The 19,520-nt window shown below is 38.5% G+C and overlaps 1 protein-coding gene across 1 annotated transcript in view; it reads right to left on the bottom strand.

Moving 5' to 3' along the window:
* fat4 (FAT atypical cadherin 4) overlaps nucleotides 1-19,520 on the bottom strand; it is a 163,906-nt gene that overhangs the window by 70,051 nt on the left and 74,335 nt on the right. Inside the window, exon 2 of the mRNA XM_062983642.1 lies at nucleotides 1,042-1,173. Coding sequence (XP_062839712.1) covers nucleotides 1,042-1,173 — 132 coding nt within the window. The remainder of the gene's footprint in view (nucleotides 1-1,041; nucleotides 1,174-19,520) is intronic.

The raw sequence follows: 19,520 nt of genomic DNA, 5'->3' as shown, positions 1-19,520 counted from the left end.
ACTCAGTCAAGACTGTTGATATTGGGATTAGCCCAGCATGATGAAATATCATAACTATATTAACTATCTATTGATCCTCTGCAACAGCATTTTCCAATTTGACATTCTCCAGGTATAGTTTACTATAATTACTGTCATTCTCAGACATTATCTGGAGAGCTTCAGGTTGAATAATGTTACCTTATTGATTACATGCTATTCTGTACAGTATCTTTTTCATGTTTAGAGAATGGGTGTTAACCTAGTCTTGTTAGATAAATGTAAAGGTTTTACCCTGACATTAAGTCTAGTCGTGTCCTACTCTGGGGGTTGGTGCTCATCTCCATTTCTAAGCCAAAGAGCCAGTCATGCATGGAGCGTTGTTACCTTCCTGCTGGAGTGGTACCTATTGATCTACACACGTTTGCATGTTTTTGAACTGCTAGGTTGGCAGAAGCTGGGGCTAACAGTGGAAGCTCACCCCACTCCCCAGATTCAAACCGCCAACCTTTCGGTCAGCAAGTTCAGCAAGGTCAGTGGTTTAACCTGCTGCACAACCGGAGCCTTATTATTTTATATTAATACAGATTTCAGATAGTTGTTATATGAGTAAATTACCACACTGGTCCTACCAACATTAGATTAAATGAAATCAATGGAATATTTCACCGCGTCTCCTCTAAGGGGGTCTTTACATTGAATTTAACCTCATGTACATCAGGTATTTATAACAACTGTTTAAAGCTCCTTCCTGTCATATGTGGATCCTTAGACACTGATCTATATCTTTGGCAGATGGACATAGGGCAGAAACTATGAACAAAAGAAGTAATAGTAAAAATGACTATATGTAAGAGTGCTTCTTAACTTCACACTGTGCCTTCTAGTATTTAGTGTATCCCCATAAGGCACATTACTACAACATTTCATGGATCCTTATTTTCTTCTCTTCCATTGTTCCTCTCTAAGGACAAATAGAATGCCCAGTTTGATATTTAAATCTTACAATTTTGTTAAGAAAACTGGGTAACACAACAGTTCAAAGAAGTAATGATCTTCTACCTCATCAGCATCCATGGCCGTCAGCTGCATTATTTTAGACCCATCTCCTATATTCTCTTCAACAGTCAAATCAAGCATATCTGTGGGAAACACTGGTGGGTTGTCATTGACATCTTGAAGAGTTATTTCCACCTATGGAAGAAGAAGGGGAAAAGGTCAGATTTGTTTATTATATAAAAGCATTGCACATTACTAAACATTAAATAATGGAAATGGAGTTCATACTGATGCTCAGGAACCTTTCCCAAACAAGGACCATAAACAAGACTGTGTCTGTAAAAATTCAATGCTGCTATGAAATCTTTGGACAAAAGCTTCTAAGCTAAATAAAGCTAATTTGACTTGTTGATAGTAACCGATTTTAAATGGTCCCTGTCTAGTTTACATTGGACATGGTCCACTGATTGAATGTCAGTGTAATCCCCCAAAGTTGGCCCCTGGAGGATAGCTGCCAAGATCTGGGGCACAATATCATTCAACCATTAAATGCTGTCTGACATAAAGATGAGGTGGTGTAAAATTCTCCCTGAAATGTTTACAGATTGGCATGTCTGGCAGTTAAGAAAGAGTGCAACTTTTAGCATCAGAATGGGCTTCGAGAGCCCCTTTGGTGTGAAAGAATTTGACAAACTTTAAAGATTGATATTAGAAGCATGTTGATTTTGCTACTATTTGCACCTTTCCCTCTTTGTGCACATTTAGATCAAAACACATTTTAATTTTTCACAAGTTCTGTTTATGGACTCAACAAATATTCATGGCAGCATCTGAAATATCTGAAAAAGCAGTTTATTCCTACTGTGTAAGGAAGATGGGCTTTTTCTCACAAATCCCCTGACACTGTATTTAAATGGACAAGGGTTTAAGTTTCCATACATAGGTAGATACTAAATAATAATAATCATTTCCCAATAAAAAGATGGGTAACAGCTGGTTTATATCTATACTGAAAACACGAGTTTCCCATAGGGCTCCAATACATGGCTATCAAATACATGGCTATCAAAACATGAAGACCACCAAGGAGACAATGATATAGTAGCTGAGACAGAGCTGCCTTGAACAAATATAGAGACCATATTATTTAGTGAAACTAAAAAGGAGACAAAAAAGGGGACAAGTTAAAAGTCAAAGATAAACAGATTAACAAGACAGAAATGGAATTGTACTCAGTACCTCCATCATCCTATACGTGAAAGACTGAAAAAGATTCCTATCTTATAATCTTCAACAAATATGTTTATTTTCTATTATTTGGGGTATAAGAACAATGCACAACAAGACTAGGTTTATCTGGAAAAAGTCAAGTTTTTGCATTTTAAAATGAAGAAATTGAATCTTAGCTAAATGCAACTCACTGAATTTAATGAATAAAATCCTCATTGGCAAACACACTGAACTTTTTAATACTGTTATCCAACATTTCATGCATATATTGCTCTTAGTATGTTGTCTAGCTATACAGAAAAAGTAAGGGTTTTCTACTATCGCAACACACTGCTATAGCTGTTATGCATTCACATGTTTGTGATAACATTTAAAGCCGTCTTACAAATGTGGATCTAAGCTGAACCTGTGGTGTAAACACACCAGGGTGGGACAGGGGAGGTGATGGTGCTCCATTGCACAGAAACCTTTACTCAAGCTGCTCTCTTGCCCAAGCCCTCACACCTCTTTGCAGATGTAGCAACTATATAATAACAGTCTTGGCTTCCTTGCAGTTGACCCACTTCTCGACAGCGCCCAAATATAACCAAAGTCTTCAAGCACCAGCTATGCCAAGGAGCTTTCAAAGGTATCACACACACACTGCTAGTCTAATGGGTTTGGGAAGTAGCATTGAAAGGTCCTTTGTTTGTCAGTAGATCAATCAATGAGTTGAGCATGAACTAATTAAATTAGATATAAATAATGACCTCCTTGGGTCTTTACCTCATACGCCACACATCTGCATCTGGAGACTTCAATCAGAGTGTTAAAGCCCCTGAACACAAGAATTAGCATAGGCATTGCTGATACAGCATTAAATACATGAACACAAGGAAAGTCTCCAGAATTAAGCAGCTCTTAATATTCAAAGAATTAAACTGCCTCAGAGGTTCATTGTAAATTTAAGAAACCTCCACAGGATTGCAGTAACTAATTTCAAAACAAAAACAACAATCCTGAAAATGTTCAAATGAAAGATGGATTGCTATAGTTATACCTGTCAGTCAAGTCTTAAATTAACACAGCTAGGAGCAAGTAGTGGTGCTACCAGACTTATTACATTTCACCAGATCCTGTTTCAAGGTGCAGCAGCTGTGAAGCTCTGCAGTTTATTTATTAATACCATATACATCAGGTACAGCTAATGTTTCAGAAACAAGTTGACATTTTATCACCCAAACCCAACTTCAGTATTTGCAATTGCCCCTTTGTAACTATATAGTTAAAGAACTTGTCAGCTTTTACATTTCATCAGACTAACTTTGCACGTCTAAGCTTTCTTGTTCTAAGGTAGTTGTAACCAAAATAATAAACTATATTATAGGGGAGCATAAATGATGAAAACTCATGAAGCATGAGGAGAATTAATTGAAAGAAAGGCTGGCTAACTGTCTGGCACTGAAAATCATTAAAAAGTAGGAAAGTAGGAATAACAGATGACTGTATAAGTTATCCTGAAAATTCAGTGCACCTCATAAAATTCAGCAATAATATTTCATGCTGAAGTCACATTTAAATTCAGGGGTCTAACAAGTTCATTTGAAAACAAAACAAAAACCAATTATGCAGGAAAAACTGCCTTCTCAGAAGGTTTTCAACAAAGGTGCAGAAGTTTTAGACATCTAACATTAAAAGAAAGTTAATGTTAGATGCCTAAAACATTAGGCAATCCATATGGCAAGGCTGGTGTGTTGATAGACAACTAAGTCATATAGAATCATAGAATCACAGAATTGTAGAGTTTGACGAGACCTCACGGGCCATCCAGTCCAACCCTCTGCAAGAAGCAGGAAAATCTCATTCAAAGCATCCCCGACAGATGGCCATCCAGCCTCTGCTTAAAAGCCTCCAAAGAAGGAGCCTCCACCACAGTCCGGGGCAGAGAGTTCCACTGCCGAACAGCTCTCACAGTGAGGAAATTCTTCCTGATGTTCAGGTGGAATCTCCTTTCCTGTAGTTTGAAGCCATTGTTCTGCGTCCTAGTCTCCAGGGCAGCAGCAAACAAGCTTGCTCCCTCCTCCCTATGACTTCCCCTCACATATTTATAGATAGCTATCATGTCTCCTCTCAGCCTTCTCTTCTGCAGGCTAAACATACCCAGCTCTTTAAGCCGCTCCTCATAGGGCTTGTTCTCCACACCCTTGATCATTTTAGTCGCCCTCCTCTGGACGCTTTCCAGCTTGTCAACATTTCCCTTCAATTGCAGTGCCCAGAATTGGACACAGTATTCCAGGTGTGGTCTGACCAAGGCAGAATAGAGGGGGAGCATGACTTCCCTGGATCTAGACGCTATACCCCTATTGATGCAGGCCAGAATCCCATTGGCTTTTTTCGCCGCCACATCACATTGTAGGCTCATGTTTAACTTCTTGTCCAAGAGGACTCCAAGATCTTTTTCACATGTACTGCTGTCGAGCCAGGCATCGTCCCCCCTTCTGTATCTTTGCATTTAATTTTTTCTGCTGAAGTGAAGTATCTTGCATTTGTCCCTGTAGAACTTCATTTTGTTAGTTTCGGCCCATCTCTCTAATCTGTTAAGATGGTTTTGAATTCTGCTCCTGTCTTCTGGAGTGTTAGCTATCCCTCCCAGTTTGGTGTCGTCTGCAAACTTGATGATCTTGCCTTCTAACCCTTCGTCTAAGTCGTTAATAAAGATGTTGAACAGAACCGGGCCCAGGACAGAACCCTGTGGCACACTCCACTCATGACTTCTTTCCAAGATGAAGAAGATGCATTGGTGAGCACCCTATGGGTTCGTTTGCTTAACCAATTACAGATCCACCTAACTGTAGTTTTGCCTAGCCCACATTTGACTAACTTGTTTGCCAGAAGGTCATGGAGGACAAGTTAGTCAAATGTGGGCTAGGCAAAACTATATAAACATACAAATCCTACATTACCAACATATTAAAAGTCAAAGAAAAATACTTCAGTACATGGTCACATTACATTTGATATTTTTAAAATGATGCATTCCTTCAAAATAATATACAGTGAGCAATTTGTTTATCTTAGAAAACATTGGGCCCTTCCACACAGCCATATAACCCAGAATATCAAGGCAGATAATCCACAATATTTGCTTTGAACTGGATTATCTGAGTCCACACTGCCATATAATCCAGTTCGATGTGGATTTTATACAGCTGTGTGGAAGGAGCCATTGTTAGCTATTCCAAAAGGATGAAACAACCAAGAATTAGTTTTGCTTTTTCCTAAAATGTATATCATTCTGCATGCCTGCTTCACCTCCAAAAAGGTATTGCCAGTAACGAACTGAAAAACTTGTATCATATCTTCATTTCAAGCAAGTTTCAAGCAAAGGAAACCCAGTGGATTAACTGTGAAAAGTTGAGTCAACATGTAAGCAAAGCCAAATTTACAAACTGTGGAAATCACAACAAAATTGCATCTGGAAATGATGTGATGTCACTTTTAATGCACCGTAATGTAATGGTATTGCTCATGTCAGGAGATATGGGGATCAATGGGCCCCACTTCCACATGTATATATCCCTAACTTAAATAAACAGTTTAAATCCCATTTGATGCAACGACCCTATCTCCTCAGCTTCTATTTAACCCTCATAGTTGTCATTAGAAAAAAATATTACAAGCAAGAGGGAAATATTTGGTCTTTACAGAAAAATGGATTTGCAGGTGTCTCGACAGAAGATCTAAGTAAATCCATTAGAATAAGCACACAACCACAATAGTATATCCAGTGGTGTCCCCTTTTGTCCATTAAAGGCTCTAAATTCTATCAGAAGAACCATATTACAGTAGAGTCTCACTTATCCAACATAAACGGGCCGGCAGAACGTTGGATAAGCGAATATGTTGGATAACAAGGAGAGATTAAGGAGAAGCCTATTAAACATCAAATTAGGTTATGATTTTACAAATTAAGCACCAATACATCACGTTATACAACAAATTTGGCAGAAAAAGTAGTTCATTATGCAGTAATGCTACGAAGTAATTACTGTATTTATGAATTTAGCACCAAAATATCATGATGTATTGAAAACATTGACTACAAAAATGCATTGGATAATCCAGAACGTTGGATAAGCGAATGTTGGATAAGTGAGACTCTACTGTACCTACTCCCACTTTACTATACACACAATCTACCACTCCTCCTGTTCTAAAAGTTCTTATAATAAGCATCCTGGATGCAAGGTAGAGTTAGTATGGAAGAATATATAGCATGAGGTTAAACAAATTATCCCTGCATAATACAAGAAAGTTTCAGGAGAAAGGAGGGGGAGAAATGTTACCTTTTTCCTTTCCATCTTTCCAAAGCCACCACCCACTCTCCCAGTATGTCGTTAATTATTTCCAAGTGATTTTCAACTTATGCCAGCCCCATAACTTCTAGGCATCCTGTTAATAACAGTCCTGCTTAGGTCCCGAGACCTCATCTCTACCACTGGAACCCCCGGTGGCACAATGGGTTAAACCCTTGTGCTGGCAGGACTGCTGATCAAAAGGTTAGCACTTTGAATCTGGGGAGCGGGGTGAGCTCCCATCTGTCAGTTCCAGCTTCCTATGCAGGGACATGAGAGAAGCCTCCCACAGGATGGTAAAACATCCAGGTATCCACTGGGCAATGTCCTCGCAGATGGCCAATTCTCTCACACCAGAAGCAACTTGCGGTTTCTCAAGTTGCTCCTGACACACACAAAAAAATCTCTATCACTACACAGCACAACTTAAAGACAGCAGTTAGTCTCAAAACAGACACTGATAGGAATATAAAGTCACAGCATGGGGACGCCTGAATGGGTAGAATGCTGTCTTTCACCCATTTCCAGTCTCAGAGATTTCAACAGAACATTATGTTTTTCTGTTCAAGGTTCTGATTCCTAAAAAGGCCCGTGCTTCTTATGAGAAGAGGATAAAATGAAACATTTTGTTGCAAGTCTTACTTGTTATCACAGAGGCAAAGGAACAAATTCTATCTATTTAATTTTTAAATTTTAAATTAAACTCATGTTCTAAAAATAATTTTCTATTTTGAATACCAATAGACCCTTATTATCTATGTATCACATCATTCTTGTGGAGAAATATTCTTATGGATTAGAAACCATGCTTTCTTCAAAATCTTTTTCAACTGCCCACAAAAATGCTGAGCTTCCTTACATGTGGCAAGTACAGTTTGTAATGGATAATCCTTTCTACCAAGCATGTCCTTGTCCATGTGCTTCTTAAGATGGAATCTGATTGAAGAATGAAAGAGGCTCCCAAATATCTTGCATATTTTCATGTGTGCAGTACTGTTGTATTATAAGAGAAAAAAATCTCGAGAAAACCAGATTGTGGGAAATACATTTAAGGTTATTTTTCCTTTTTCCTTGTAGGCCAAGGACTCTACACAAGATTGGTTTTTTTCCCAAGGAGCTGACTATATAAAATGTCTCAAAATGTTCCTAGGGTACATAGTGTAGCAAAAAAAATAACAAACCCTTTATCTGTGGATAAAGGACCAATGAATCAAAGTTTCAATATGGAAGAATGGCTTTTGTTATTTTGTTCAGGACATATTTCACAAGGAAATAAAACAGTACATTGCTATAAAGACAGAAGTGGTCTGAAATATTGCCTGTGATCTAAATACAAATTGCATGACATATGGTTGATTTTTTTTGTGAATTTGGTGATCAAGAGTAATATATTCTTAACTTCATAATTTGATTTGCTAAGCGTTGGGACTGATTTTCTGAAAACACTACTGAATTAATTCAGTATTTCAGTAGTATGTATGGAGGTTTTATTCAAAATTACACAAAAACAGAAAACAGAGAGAAGTACAGTAGAGTCTCACTTATCCAACACTCACTTATCCAACATTCTGGATTATCCAGAATGTAGTCAATGTTTTCAATATATCGTGATATTTTGGTGCTAAATTCGTAAATACAGTAATTACTACATAGCATTAATGTGTAATGATCTACTTTTTCTGTCAAATTTGTTGTATAACATGATGTTTTGGTGCTTAATTTGTAAAATCATAACCTATTTTGATGTTTAATAGGCTTTTTCTTAATCTCTCCTTATTATCCAACATATTTGCTTATCCAACATTCTGCTGGCCCGTTTATGTTGGATAAGTGAAACTCTACTGTACTATCAAACAGAGTTCAAATTGTACTGATTTCAGACTGTAAACACTAGCCAGTATAAAAAAGAATAGCACTGAAAGACCAAGAGAAGCCCCAAAATTCTTTTAGGTGGGTATATTTTGGGGACACTGCTAAATAAAAGAATGGTTATCAAATCCACAGATAAAGGAGTGTACTCTATTCATATCCTAGTTACTCCTTTATTGATCAGGTTACATCTGTAAATAAGTCAAAATTCGCAGTCTTATGGCACCACACTATATATTCTGGTCTCAGCAATAACTATGCAGTAATTTTTATCTGAAATAATTTATCTTTCTAATCGTTTCACATTATGGTAATATTTATATTTTTTAAAAGAATCTATGCCACCTTCTTTTTGAAAGGAGCTCTAGGAATTGTACTCCTGGGTGTGTATTAAATGTTTCCTGTGTGCAGAACATTTCATCACAGAGCAGAGCCAATTTCTGTACAAGTTAGTAAGTGACTTATGCTTTGAGCAATGAACAAGTTATATGAAAGAACATTTTTATATCAAACTGCCAAATACTGGCAGTTTGATCTTGGTTTCATGGGTTTAAAAAGCCTTTGACACCCAACTCTATTACTCCTTTCCAAACAATGCCAAGGATGCCATCCTGGTCTTGAACTGGTATCTGTCATCAGTGATGAATGAGGGCCAACAAGTTGAAATGAAATCCAGACAAGACAGAAGTACTTCTGCTCAGTTGAAAGGCAGATCAAGATGCAGGGCTACAACCTGCATTAGATGTAGTCACACTTCCCCTGAAAACAAAGATTTGCAGTCTGGGGGTGCTCCTGGATTCAGCACTGAGCCTAGAACCCTAGGTGTCGGAGGTAGCCAGGAGTGCCATCACATAGTTAAAACTTGTGCACCAGCTGCACCCGTACCTTGAGATGCCAGACGTAGCCATAGTAGGCCATGCCTTAGTCACATCCTGCTTGGACTACTGCAATGTTCTCTAGGTGGAGTTGTCTTTGAAGACAGTTTGGAAGCTTCAACTGGTACAGAGATTGGCAGCCAGGTTACTAACTGGAGCGCCTCACAGGGAAAGAACTACACCCATGTTGTGGCAGCCCCACTGGCTCCCAGTCCGCATCCGGGCTAGATACAAAGTGCTGGTTATTGCCTATAAAGTCCTAAACCAGTGGTTCTCAACCTGTGGATCCCCAGATGTTTTGGCCTTCAACTCCAAGAAATCCTAACAGCTAGTAAACTGGCTGGGATTTCTGGTTGTAGGCCAAAACATTTGGGGACGCACAGGTTGAGAACCACTGCCCTAAACAGATCAGGTCCAGGCTATTTGGCTAACTGCATCTCCTTGTATAAACCATCTCGACCACTGCGGTCAACGGAGGAGGCCCTACTCTCGGTCCCACCCCCTTCTCAAGCACAGTTGGGAGAAGCACTTTCTCCGTGATCACCCCCACCTCTGGTATGCCCTCTCAAAGAAATAAAAACAGCCCCCTCCCTTCTCTCTTTTAAAAAGCAATTAAAAACTTATCTCTGTTCAATCACATATGGAGAGGAGGAGGATTAAAAGTTATGTGCAATCAATACATCATCTCCTGGATATGGCTACTACACTCCAATCTTAGTTGGTCTTGACTTATTTGGTATCATTGACTCACTGGCTTTATTGGTCACTTAATCTCAGTGATTGTTATTTATGTTCTACAGGGAGGAATACAAATAAAATTTGTATTGTTATTATTATTATTATTACTTAGAATCTAGTATAATTGCTCTAGCAGTCAAGAAAGTCTTGACAAGTAATCTATCTATTGTTGGTAAATCAAATTATTCCAAGTGGTAGTTATTTAAGAAACAACAGATATGTTTATATGGAAGACATATAAATACTATTTTTAGTACATTAGTGTAGCTTTCTATCTCAACTGAAAAATCCATCAAACAGAAAAAAAACACTCATTAGCGTACATGGTATGGAAACCAAATTATTAGTGGGTGAAGAAACGCATATGTTTGTCAAATATCACCCCTTTCAAAATTGTATAGAAAAGATGAATAAACATTATAGTATACATGGTCATTTGGATGCCATTGTTTGTACTACTTTATCCTAACACACTTGCCATAAATTGCAGCTCTAGGGATGGGGTGGAGAAAGGGGAATGAGACAGAAGGAAATTTTGAAATGTTATCTAATGAAATAAACAGTAGAATCAGGGATATTCCCAAATCCTTCTGTCCCAATGTATACTTCCTGCCTTAAGTTGCCAAACAAAGATAAAATTTGGATTTCCTAGCCTGACATACTTGACTGAAACAGACTCATATATAAATCTAAATATGTCAATTCAGTTTGTGCAAAGATTTAATGTGTTGCTCTCTGAAACTCCTCTAGGACAATACGGGAAGAGGAAGAGGAAAAGGCAAAACATAAACCCAAGCACTGTTTCAATTTCAGGCAACTCAGCAAACCATGGTTCATGCGTGTGGCCAAAATCACTTTTGTTTAATAGTAACCAACTTATCACACTGAGAAATTTCCCAGTCGTAGGACACTTCAGTCTCTATTCAAACATGGAGAGACACTGAGCTCATCATATGGGTTAAGCTACTCCTGGCAGTCATGCATAGCCCTCCATGGTTGAAAAGAGGCAGAAGTGTCCTGAAAGGGAACTCTGGCAAGCAATCTCATCACATTGAAAAATGCCCCCCTCGTTGGACATTTCAGTCTTTTTTCTAGCATGGAGAGGCACGGAGCTCATCACATGTTCCACAGATGAAAAGAGGCTGAAATGTCCTGAAAGGAGGGAACTCTGAACATAGGCCAGCAATCGTGTTCAGATCTTCTATCTCTTATCTCACTTTACTCACATCTTTACAACTGAAAAACAGGTGTGATGGGAACCATCAAAGTTCATTGCCCAACCATCAGCGGTCTCTTGTATCCTATAGAGTTTGATGCAGATCAATAGAATCCCATCAAAAGCAATGGTTTGAACCTGCATCACTGCCTCTTGTATTATTTGGAGTTCAATAAAGATCAATAGGATCCCATGGAAAGCAATAGTTTTAACCTGGAGCACTACCTCTTGTATCCTATAGGGTTTGATGCAGAAACATAGGATCCCTTGGAAAGAAACTGGTGTCAGTCTCCTTTAATGTAAGGGGCTTTGGGAAGAGCAAGGGATCTCTTGATTTTTGGATATTGTTGTTTCTCCTGATTAAAAACAAAAAAGTAATACTGACCTTGTGATGAATGTAAGATGAATGTATTGCCAGCTGTTAAGTTTCTAGGTGTGAGTGTGATGGGGAGGCAGAAAGTGAAAGAGGATTTAATCACAAAGTATTAAGGCAGCCAAGAGTGTAAATTCCTAGGGCCAGAAAATATTTCTTATAAAGAAAAGGATGAGGGTTTATGAAAAACAAACTAGGTAAAAAGCCAATAACTGAAAGATGAGCAAGCAGTATGGACATCTTCCTACAAAAGTGAGTATGCAGTGATATATTAAGAAGTTGATTTTTTGTGTACTTCTCATATTGTTTGAAAAGTTGGGATTGAATATTCTACATCTTAAAGTCAAAGCAAAACATATCTGATCCCTTCTCAAAGCTTTCCTTGAAATTATTAATACAGCTCAGTTCAAGTTATTTGCTGAGCTTAACAAAGAAGTGTTGCCTTTCATGTAAATGACAGAGTTTTTTTCAATATTCTTTTCCCATAAAGAACATCACTGAAATCTATAGAATTTGAGCTTGCAGCGAAGCCCTGAGGAGTGAAAGAACAGCAAGGATCAATTCTAGAAATGTATGACCACTGGGAAAAACAATTTGTGTGTATGCAACTGTGGTTAAAAAGTTACTGTTGTAATAAATGAATATTTAACAAAGCAGAAATGTATACACAGACCTTCCAAATTCACACTGGGCTAAATATTGTGTGGTTATCCAATCCCTGACTACTTACAAATTTTTAAAAATCCATAGTAAACCTACTTGAATTTGCAATTCCTTAGAGAAAATTCCGATTTGTGTGTGCTGCCGCCGAATAGGATAACCGTACCTTGAACAGGCCTAACATATACAGTAGAGTCTCACTTATCCAACATAAACGGGCTGGCAGAACGTTGCATAAGTGAATATGTTGGATAATAAGGAGGGATCAAGGAAAAGCATATTAAACGTCAAATTAGGTTATGATTGTAGTGTCTCAGAGACCCCCGAGATATGACCCTGTCGCCATTATGGATCAGACCGAAGAAGAGATGGGGTTTGTGCCATTTCTGCACGATTCTGCTCCCTTCCAGATGTCCTCTGTTGACAGTTCTAGCCCACAGTTAATTAAAAAGGGCCTTGACTCACAGCCCGGTTCTCCAGAGAACGCTATGTTTGACCGCAGATTGTTTTGGGAAACATCTCGCTCGGAGAAACAGAATTTGAGGAGAAGCGCTAGATTAGCGGAGAGAGCAAGCGTTAATTAAGCCGGTTCCCTTGAGAGTTCCCGGGAGGATTGCATTTGGCAAGTTGTTGACTTAGTCCACTTTTCACTTGGGAAAGAGTGTTCAGACACCTGGCTGGAGAGGAGAGCGAAGTCCCATAAAAGTTCTGGGCGCCCACTGACCTTTGCGGTGTTCAACGTGTCAGTTGAGGAATTCACATCAACTCTAGTTCTGCAGCGTGCTACTCTTGAGTAGACCAGTGTTGCATCTCATCTCCCTGTCGAGCCTGGACAGTGATTCAGCTTTACCATGACTAACTTTGCCTTGCCTTGCATCCTAGCCTCGGATTTGAGCCCTGGAACTCTTTGACAGATCTTGCATTAATCCCCACTCAAACAGCCTAAAGGTTTGAGTGTGTTTCGGTTATTGGATTTAAAACTTTGAACTCTAATACTGGACATCTACTTTCACATTACTTGACTATATTTGACCTTTTCTGAAAGGTCTATTGCTGGACTATATACTCTGCTTATTTTTAGTTGTCTCCTTTATTTCCTTAATAAAGATATTAGATTGTTTATTGGCCTCCATGTCTGGTTTCTAGTGCTCACGCTGCCCTGAGGTGTAACAATAATTTTACAAATTAAGCATCAAAACATCATGTTATACAACAAATTTGACAGAAAAAGTAGTTCAATACGCAGTAATGCTATGTAGCAGGCTTGAGCAAATTTTTCGTTAGTTCGTTAAATTCGTTTAAAATTCATTTCGTAATTACTTTTGAATTGATATTGAAACATCTGCTCACTGCCTTACAAATATTACGAATTTGAATAATAAAAGTACCTTTTTTTGTTTGTTTCTGATGTCTTCAGATCCCCCCCCCCCCGGACCACACCGGCTCAGTAGAAGCCTTCCGCAAAGCAGGGAGGGAGCGAAGAGAAGAGAGAAGAGCCATGCCTGCCTGCGCTTGGCCTTCTCCTCGCCCTGCCTCGCCCTGGAGCCGCCGTTTGGTTTTGCTTCTTCAGCCAGGCTTAAAGGGGAATACCAAAACAAGGCTTGCCTTCCTAAACGGAATCCTTAGAGCCAGAGGATATCCCTTTAAGAGATATCTCCACTGAGGAGATCTCCCGGAAAGGATTCTGGCACCAGCTCAATTGTAACAGATTCAGTGCCATGTCATGTGAGCTGTAGTTTTACAAAGTCTCTAGCCTTCCCTGCAGAAGAGAGCCAGTACCATGCCAAACTACAACTCCCAGTTTTCTGTCAAATTGTTTTGGATTTCAACTCCTACAATTCCTAACTCCAGACATGGGCAAAGTTTGCCCTTGCCTGGTATAGAAGCATTCTATTCTTCTCCAGACATGCCAACAGTATTAAGTGATAAAATCTTGGGCATTTTTTCCTTTAATGCTAAAAGTTCATAGGTTGTTCAGCAACAGCCTACTGGCTGGGTTGCTATGAGTTTTCCGGGCTCTATGGCCATGTGCCAGAAGCATTCTCTCCTGACGTTTCACCCACATCTGTGGCAGACATACTCAGAGGTTTTGACATCTGTGCGAAGCTAGGCAAGTGGGATTTATATCTGTGGAAGGTCCAGGGTGGGAGAAAGAACTCTTGTCTGTGGGAGGCAAGTGTGAATGTTGCAATTGGTCACCTTGATTAGCATTGAATAGCCTTGCAGCTTCAAAGTCTGGCTGCTTCCTACCTGGGGGAATCCTTTGTTGGGAGGTATTAGCTGGCCCTGATTGTTTCCTGTCTGGAATTCCCATTTTCTGGGTGTTGTTCTTTTACTGTCCTGATTTTAGCTTTTCTGTAGCTAAAAATGCATATAAAATTGATTCTATAGGGAGGATAAATGATTGGATTTCAACTCCCACAGCTTAGCTTTCTCTGCCAATAATGGTACCATACCAAACTAAAGCTCCCAAGATTCTGTAGCAGTGAGCCATCTTGGATATTGTAAGGGATTTATTATTATTATTATTATTATTATTATTATTATTATTATTATTATTATTATTAGACCTTGCTCCCAGGAAGGTGCCTTTGCTGTGGCTCCCAACTTATCTATCTACCTTTCCACATATTCTCCACATTGTGTGTATGTGTATGTATATTATATATACATGAGCCCTGATAGTGAAGTGTGTTAAAGCACTGAGCAGCTGAACTTGCAGACCGAAAGGTCCCAGGTTCAAATCCCAGGAGCAGAGTGAGTGCCCGCTGTTAGCTCCAGCTTCTGCCAACCTAGCAGCTTGAAAACATGCCAATGTGAGTAGATCAATAGGTACCGCTCTGGCGGGAAGGTAATGGCACTCCATGTAGTCATGCCGGCCACATGACCTTGGAGGTGTCTATGGACAACACTGGCTCTTGGGCTTAGAAATGGAGATGAGCACCAACCCCCAGTCAGACATGACTGAACTTAACGTCAAGGGATACCTTTACCTTTACCTATACACACACACACACACACACACACACACACATATGCAGGGACATATATATATATATATATATATATATATATATATATATATATATATATACACAGTATATATCACACACACACCAATTTAACAAAGTTTCAGCCACAAAAACAAAGTTTCTGAAGTAGAACAATGACTTTCACAGTAAAGACAACCCAATTTAACAGGAAATAAGACTTTCAAACCAGGAACAGATTTCTGCAATTATTAAAAAATGGTTTATTATAAAAGCTATGAAAATTCGCCAAAAATCAGAGGATAAGGGAAACGTTCCAAATTTTGGTGAGCTATCAGTGTTAAATGTGTTCTACCACTGTACCAAGTTTGAAGAAGATCACTCAAAAAATGAGGGCGGGAGAGTCCTGTAAAATTTCCCCTCGTGCTGTTTTTTTTTGGCCACTGCGCATGCGCGTCCGCCATTAACGAATTAATTTTGAAACTAACGAATTTTTGTTAATTTCGAATTTTTTGGGGGGGGCAAAATTCGGAAATGACATCAGAAACGAAACGCTGGCGCCCCCTACTTTTGAAACGAGTTTAGAATCAATTTTTTCATGGATCGCTCAAGCCTACTATGTAGTAATTACTGTATTTACAAATTTAGCACCAAAACATCACGAAGTATTGAAAACATTGACTACAAAAATGCGTTGGATAATCCAGAACGTTGGATAAGCGAGTGTTGGATAAGTGAGACTCTACTGTATACCCAGTTCAAGTGGTTTCCTAACTGTCATTAGATAGCACTGTGAACTGAGCTCCAGTATCAATCTTGAACCTTTCTTCTATATGTGATTTGTGCAAGATATGAAATCAATATTGCTATATTGCTATCAATGTGATTCCTATGTTTCAGGGTGCCTTGAAAATAAGTTTGAATTATCTTTGATTCCCTGCTAACCTAGCGTGGAGTGCAATAGAGAAAGTGCCTTGTTTTATGGTTTACACCTGAATAACCTGGACTTCAGAACTTAAGTCTTACAGACAGTGTGTCATTCCCTTTGGTAAAGTCTGGTGATTTTCCTTAAAGCCTACATTAAGCTTCCTGCAGCTAGCATTACTTTCAGTCATTAAAATCTGTTTTAGCCATCTGCCAAACTGATACAAATGCTTGGCAAGCACCCTTTCATGGTAAAATACTGGAATTGAATACATTTGGGAATCATATAGTTTACAACTTTATAGTTAACTAAATGAGATGTACACTTTAATAATATATATGGATTTTAGAGTCATGCATATTACAGCTCTGGTAGGGGGAAAGCAGCTTGCAGTTTAAAAGCAGAAATGTCACTAGCAGTAAATTAATAAATGAGTAATTAGGTTTACAGGTGTAATTTCATACTACTAGTACATTAAACAGAGCCTGTTAGACTGAATCCAGAAGGGAATTAGTTTCATCAAGCTGTATGGTGTGTTGAAATCAATGCATGTGATATCTTTCTCCCTCTCTTTAGCTCTTGAATGAGGGGATGAGAAAAATGTATCAACTACATAGCTCACGCTACATCAAATGTGAATCACAAACTCAGGTTTATGTATGTTATTGTATGTGCATTTTCATATGCTAATACCTTTATACAGAATCTTCCTTTGGTTATTTCCATTACATACTTCTGAACCATGCTGTGTTTCATCAAAGATTAATAGTCAGAGATGTAAGAAGAAACATAAGAAACAGTTTGATCAGACTGACCACTGTAAAAAGAAATCTCTTTCAAAAGATCATCTTACATATTTATAAGTTTTCCATAGGTACATTTTCCACATTCTCTCTTACTATAAGAAGTCGATGGAGTGTCTTTTCAATGAAAAAAAATGTGCAAATTCCCTCCTCTCATCACAATACACAGTCCTGTGTGGCTCAGCAGTCTCATATGGCTCAGTATTTACAAATATGAAATAATCTATTTTTGAACTTGTTGGCCACGCACAATAGTGGGATCAGCAGTAACCATTTTTTGATCTTTTGGCAAAGATTGAATGAGTAGATATTTATGCTGCAATGGGCAGCAATACAGCAAAACGTATCACCAAATATTCAGTAACAACATCATATTTTAACATGCCTCCTCCTCAAAACATTTTAAATAAGAAAATAAACCTTTTGGCTAAATTTCTTGTAAGTATACAGGCCTCACAACACCAATGTAAATGCTTGAAGGGGAATATGGATAGAGCTTCTTTTCAAAGCGAAGATTATCTAAGCAGATATAAAAATAGAATTGGCAGTTAAAATTAACTTTTCCACAAACAATCATAATCATCCAGATATCTGGTGGCCATGTTGATTTATGAGTATTGCTGCTGCTGTTGTTGTTGTTTGCTTCAAGTTGTTTCTGATTTATAGTCTCCCTATGGCGACCCTATCATGGGGCTTTACTGAGAAGATCTGATCAGAAGAGGTTGGCCATTGTCCTTCTCTGACGTTGTGAGAGTGCAATTTTTCCCAAGTTCACTCAGTGGATTACCATGGACTAGTGGGGATTTTAACACTATCCGCCCCACTCCCCAGTCCTTATTCTGGTGCAAACCACTACACCATGCCTGCTCTTAGTTGGGGGATTAGGGAACTGCAATACAAAATAATAACTTTTCCAGGCTGTTGTTTTGAAGCAGACATTTTAGCACAGAATACAACACAACAGATATTGGACATTATTCATTTACTGAGATAATAAACCATAATGCTGTCAGTAAAAGCGCTATTGAGATCAAACAGCAGAATTATTACCATTTCAAGGGATTTGCTTGAAAGTTTTTTTAAGTTTCCCATCAAAATCTTAAATCTTGAGTATGACTTAATCACTCTGGAGACTGTGGCAAAACAGTGAAACTGCTTAGTTCTCCTTTTTTGCATACCATTCATTTCAGAGCAACTGTACTATGTAAAAGTGACATCCTAGCAGTGAAATATAATAGTCCTTAATTATTTTTGCAGACATCATCATAGGGTAGTAACAACTTTCACCAGTCTAGGGGAAGTATGATGAGAAATTAATTGACTGAAGGAAGGGAGGTTCTCATGTAACAACTGACATTTTGGTATTTGGTTTGTAAAACTTGCTTTGATAACTTCATATATTTAGGGTAGTCAGATTTGAGAACTACTTTGGCTTCAATACTATTCCTATTTTCAAAGGAAGAGAGATAGACACAAAATAGATTACAGAAGGAGATTTTAATAGAACATTAGGAAACAGGAATAGATATGACACTGGAAAGCATGTTTAGAACATCCTACCTTTCAAGAATGAATCTTAGCTCAATCTCCAAATCTATTTTTTTATGGGAGAAACTATAAAAAGTCAATACAGCAGATTTTCTTCCCTGGAGAGTGATATATTTGAAGCACTCTGCCTTTCTAGAACGGGAACATTAACCCTAGAGGGCCTATTTGGCCATGGAAATCCACTGGGTGACCTTGGGCAAATCACACTCTCAGTGTCAGAGCAAGGTAAAGCAAACAGCTTTGAACAAAACTTGCCATGAAAACCCTGTAGTTGCCATAGGTTGCAAATGACTTGAAGGCACACCACAACATTGTCTACCTACCTACCTTCCTATCTCCCATCTCTTCCCAGCCTTGGGACTCACCAATTCAATTTTCTTAAGGTCACTAGAATGGGAATGTATTGTTCACATTTCAAAGTACGGCAGCTTTATGTGTAGATTAGAACACAATTATCCTTTGAAGGTTTGAATTTATGACCAATTGTTTGCTCATCTCACCCATAACAAAAATGCATACGAAGTACAATATAACACATTTTCAAAGTATATTTGAAAAACTGCATATCTAAACATAAAACTCCATGTATTTCTTTTAAACTGTCAAAGAAACAAAACAATTGATCAGACTTGGCTGCTATATTCGAGGGTTGAATGAAAAGTAATGCCTCCACCTTCGTTACTTGGGTTTGGATAGGAATATTTTAATAAATCAAACACAGAATGTACTCTTTAACTACCACTATTCACTTTTCCACATAATCACCAGACAATTGGATATATTTCTGCCAACGATGAACAAGTTTTCTGAAGCCGTCATGGAAGAAGTCAACACTCTGTTTCCGCAACCAGCGTCTCACAGTCCTCTCAACGTCTTCACCAGAAGCATAATGATGTCCCCACAGATCTTCTTTTATTATTGGGAACAGATGGAAGTCAGACAGTGCTAAATCTAGACTGTATGGAGGATGCTGTACGGTGG

Source organism: Anolis carolinensis, chromosome 5 (assembly GCF_035594765.1).
Source record: "Anolis carolinensis isolate JA03-04 chromosome 5, rAnoCar3.1.pri, whole genome shotgun sequence".
NCBI lineage: Eukaryota > Metazoa > Chordata > Lepidosauria > Squamata > Dactyloidae > Anolis > Anolis carolinensis.
The sequence above is the reverse complement of the archived record's forward strand: the minus strand, read 5'-3'. Positions and strand labels throughout refer to the sequence as shown.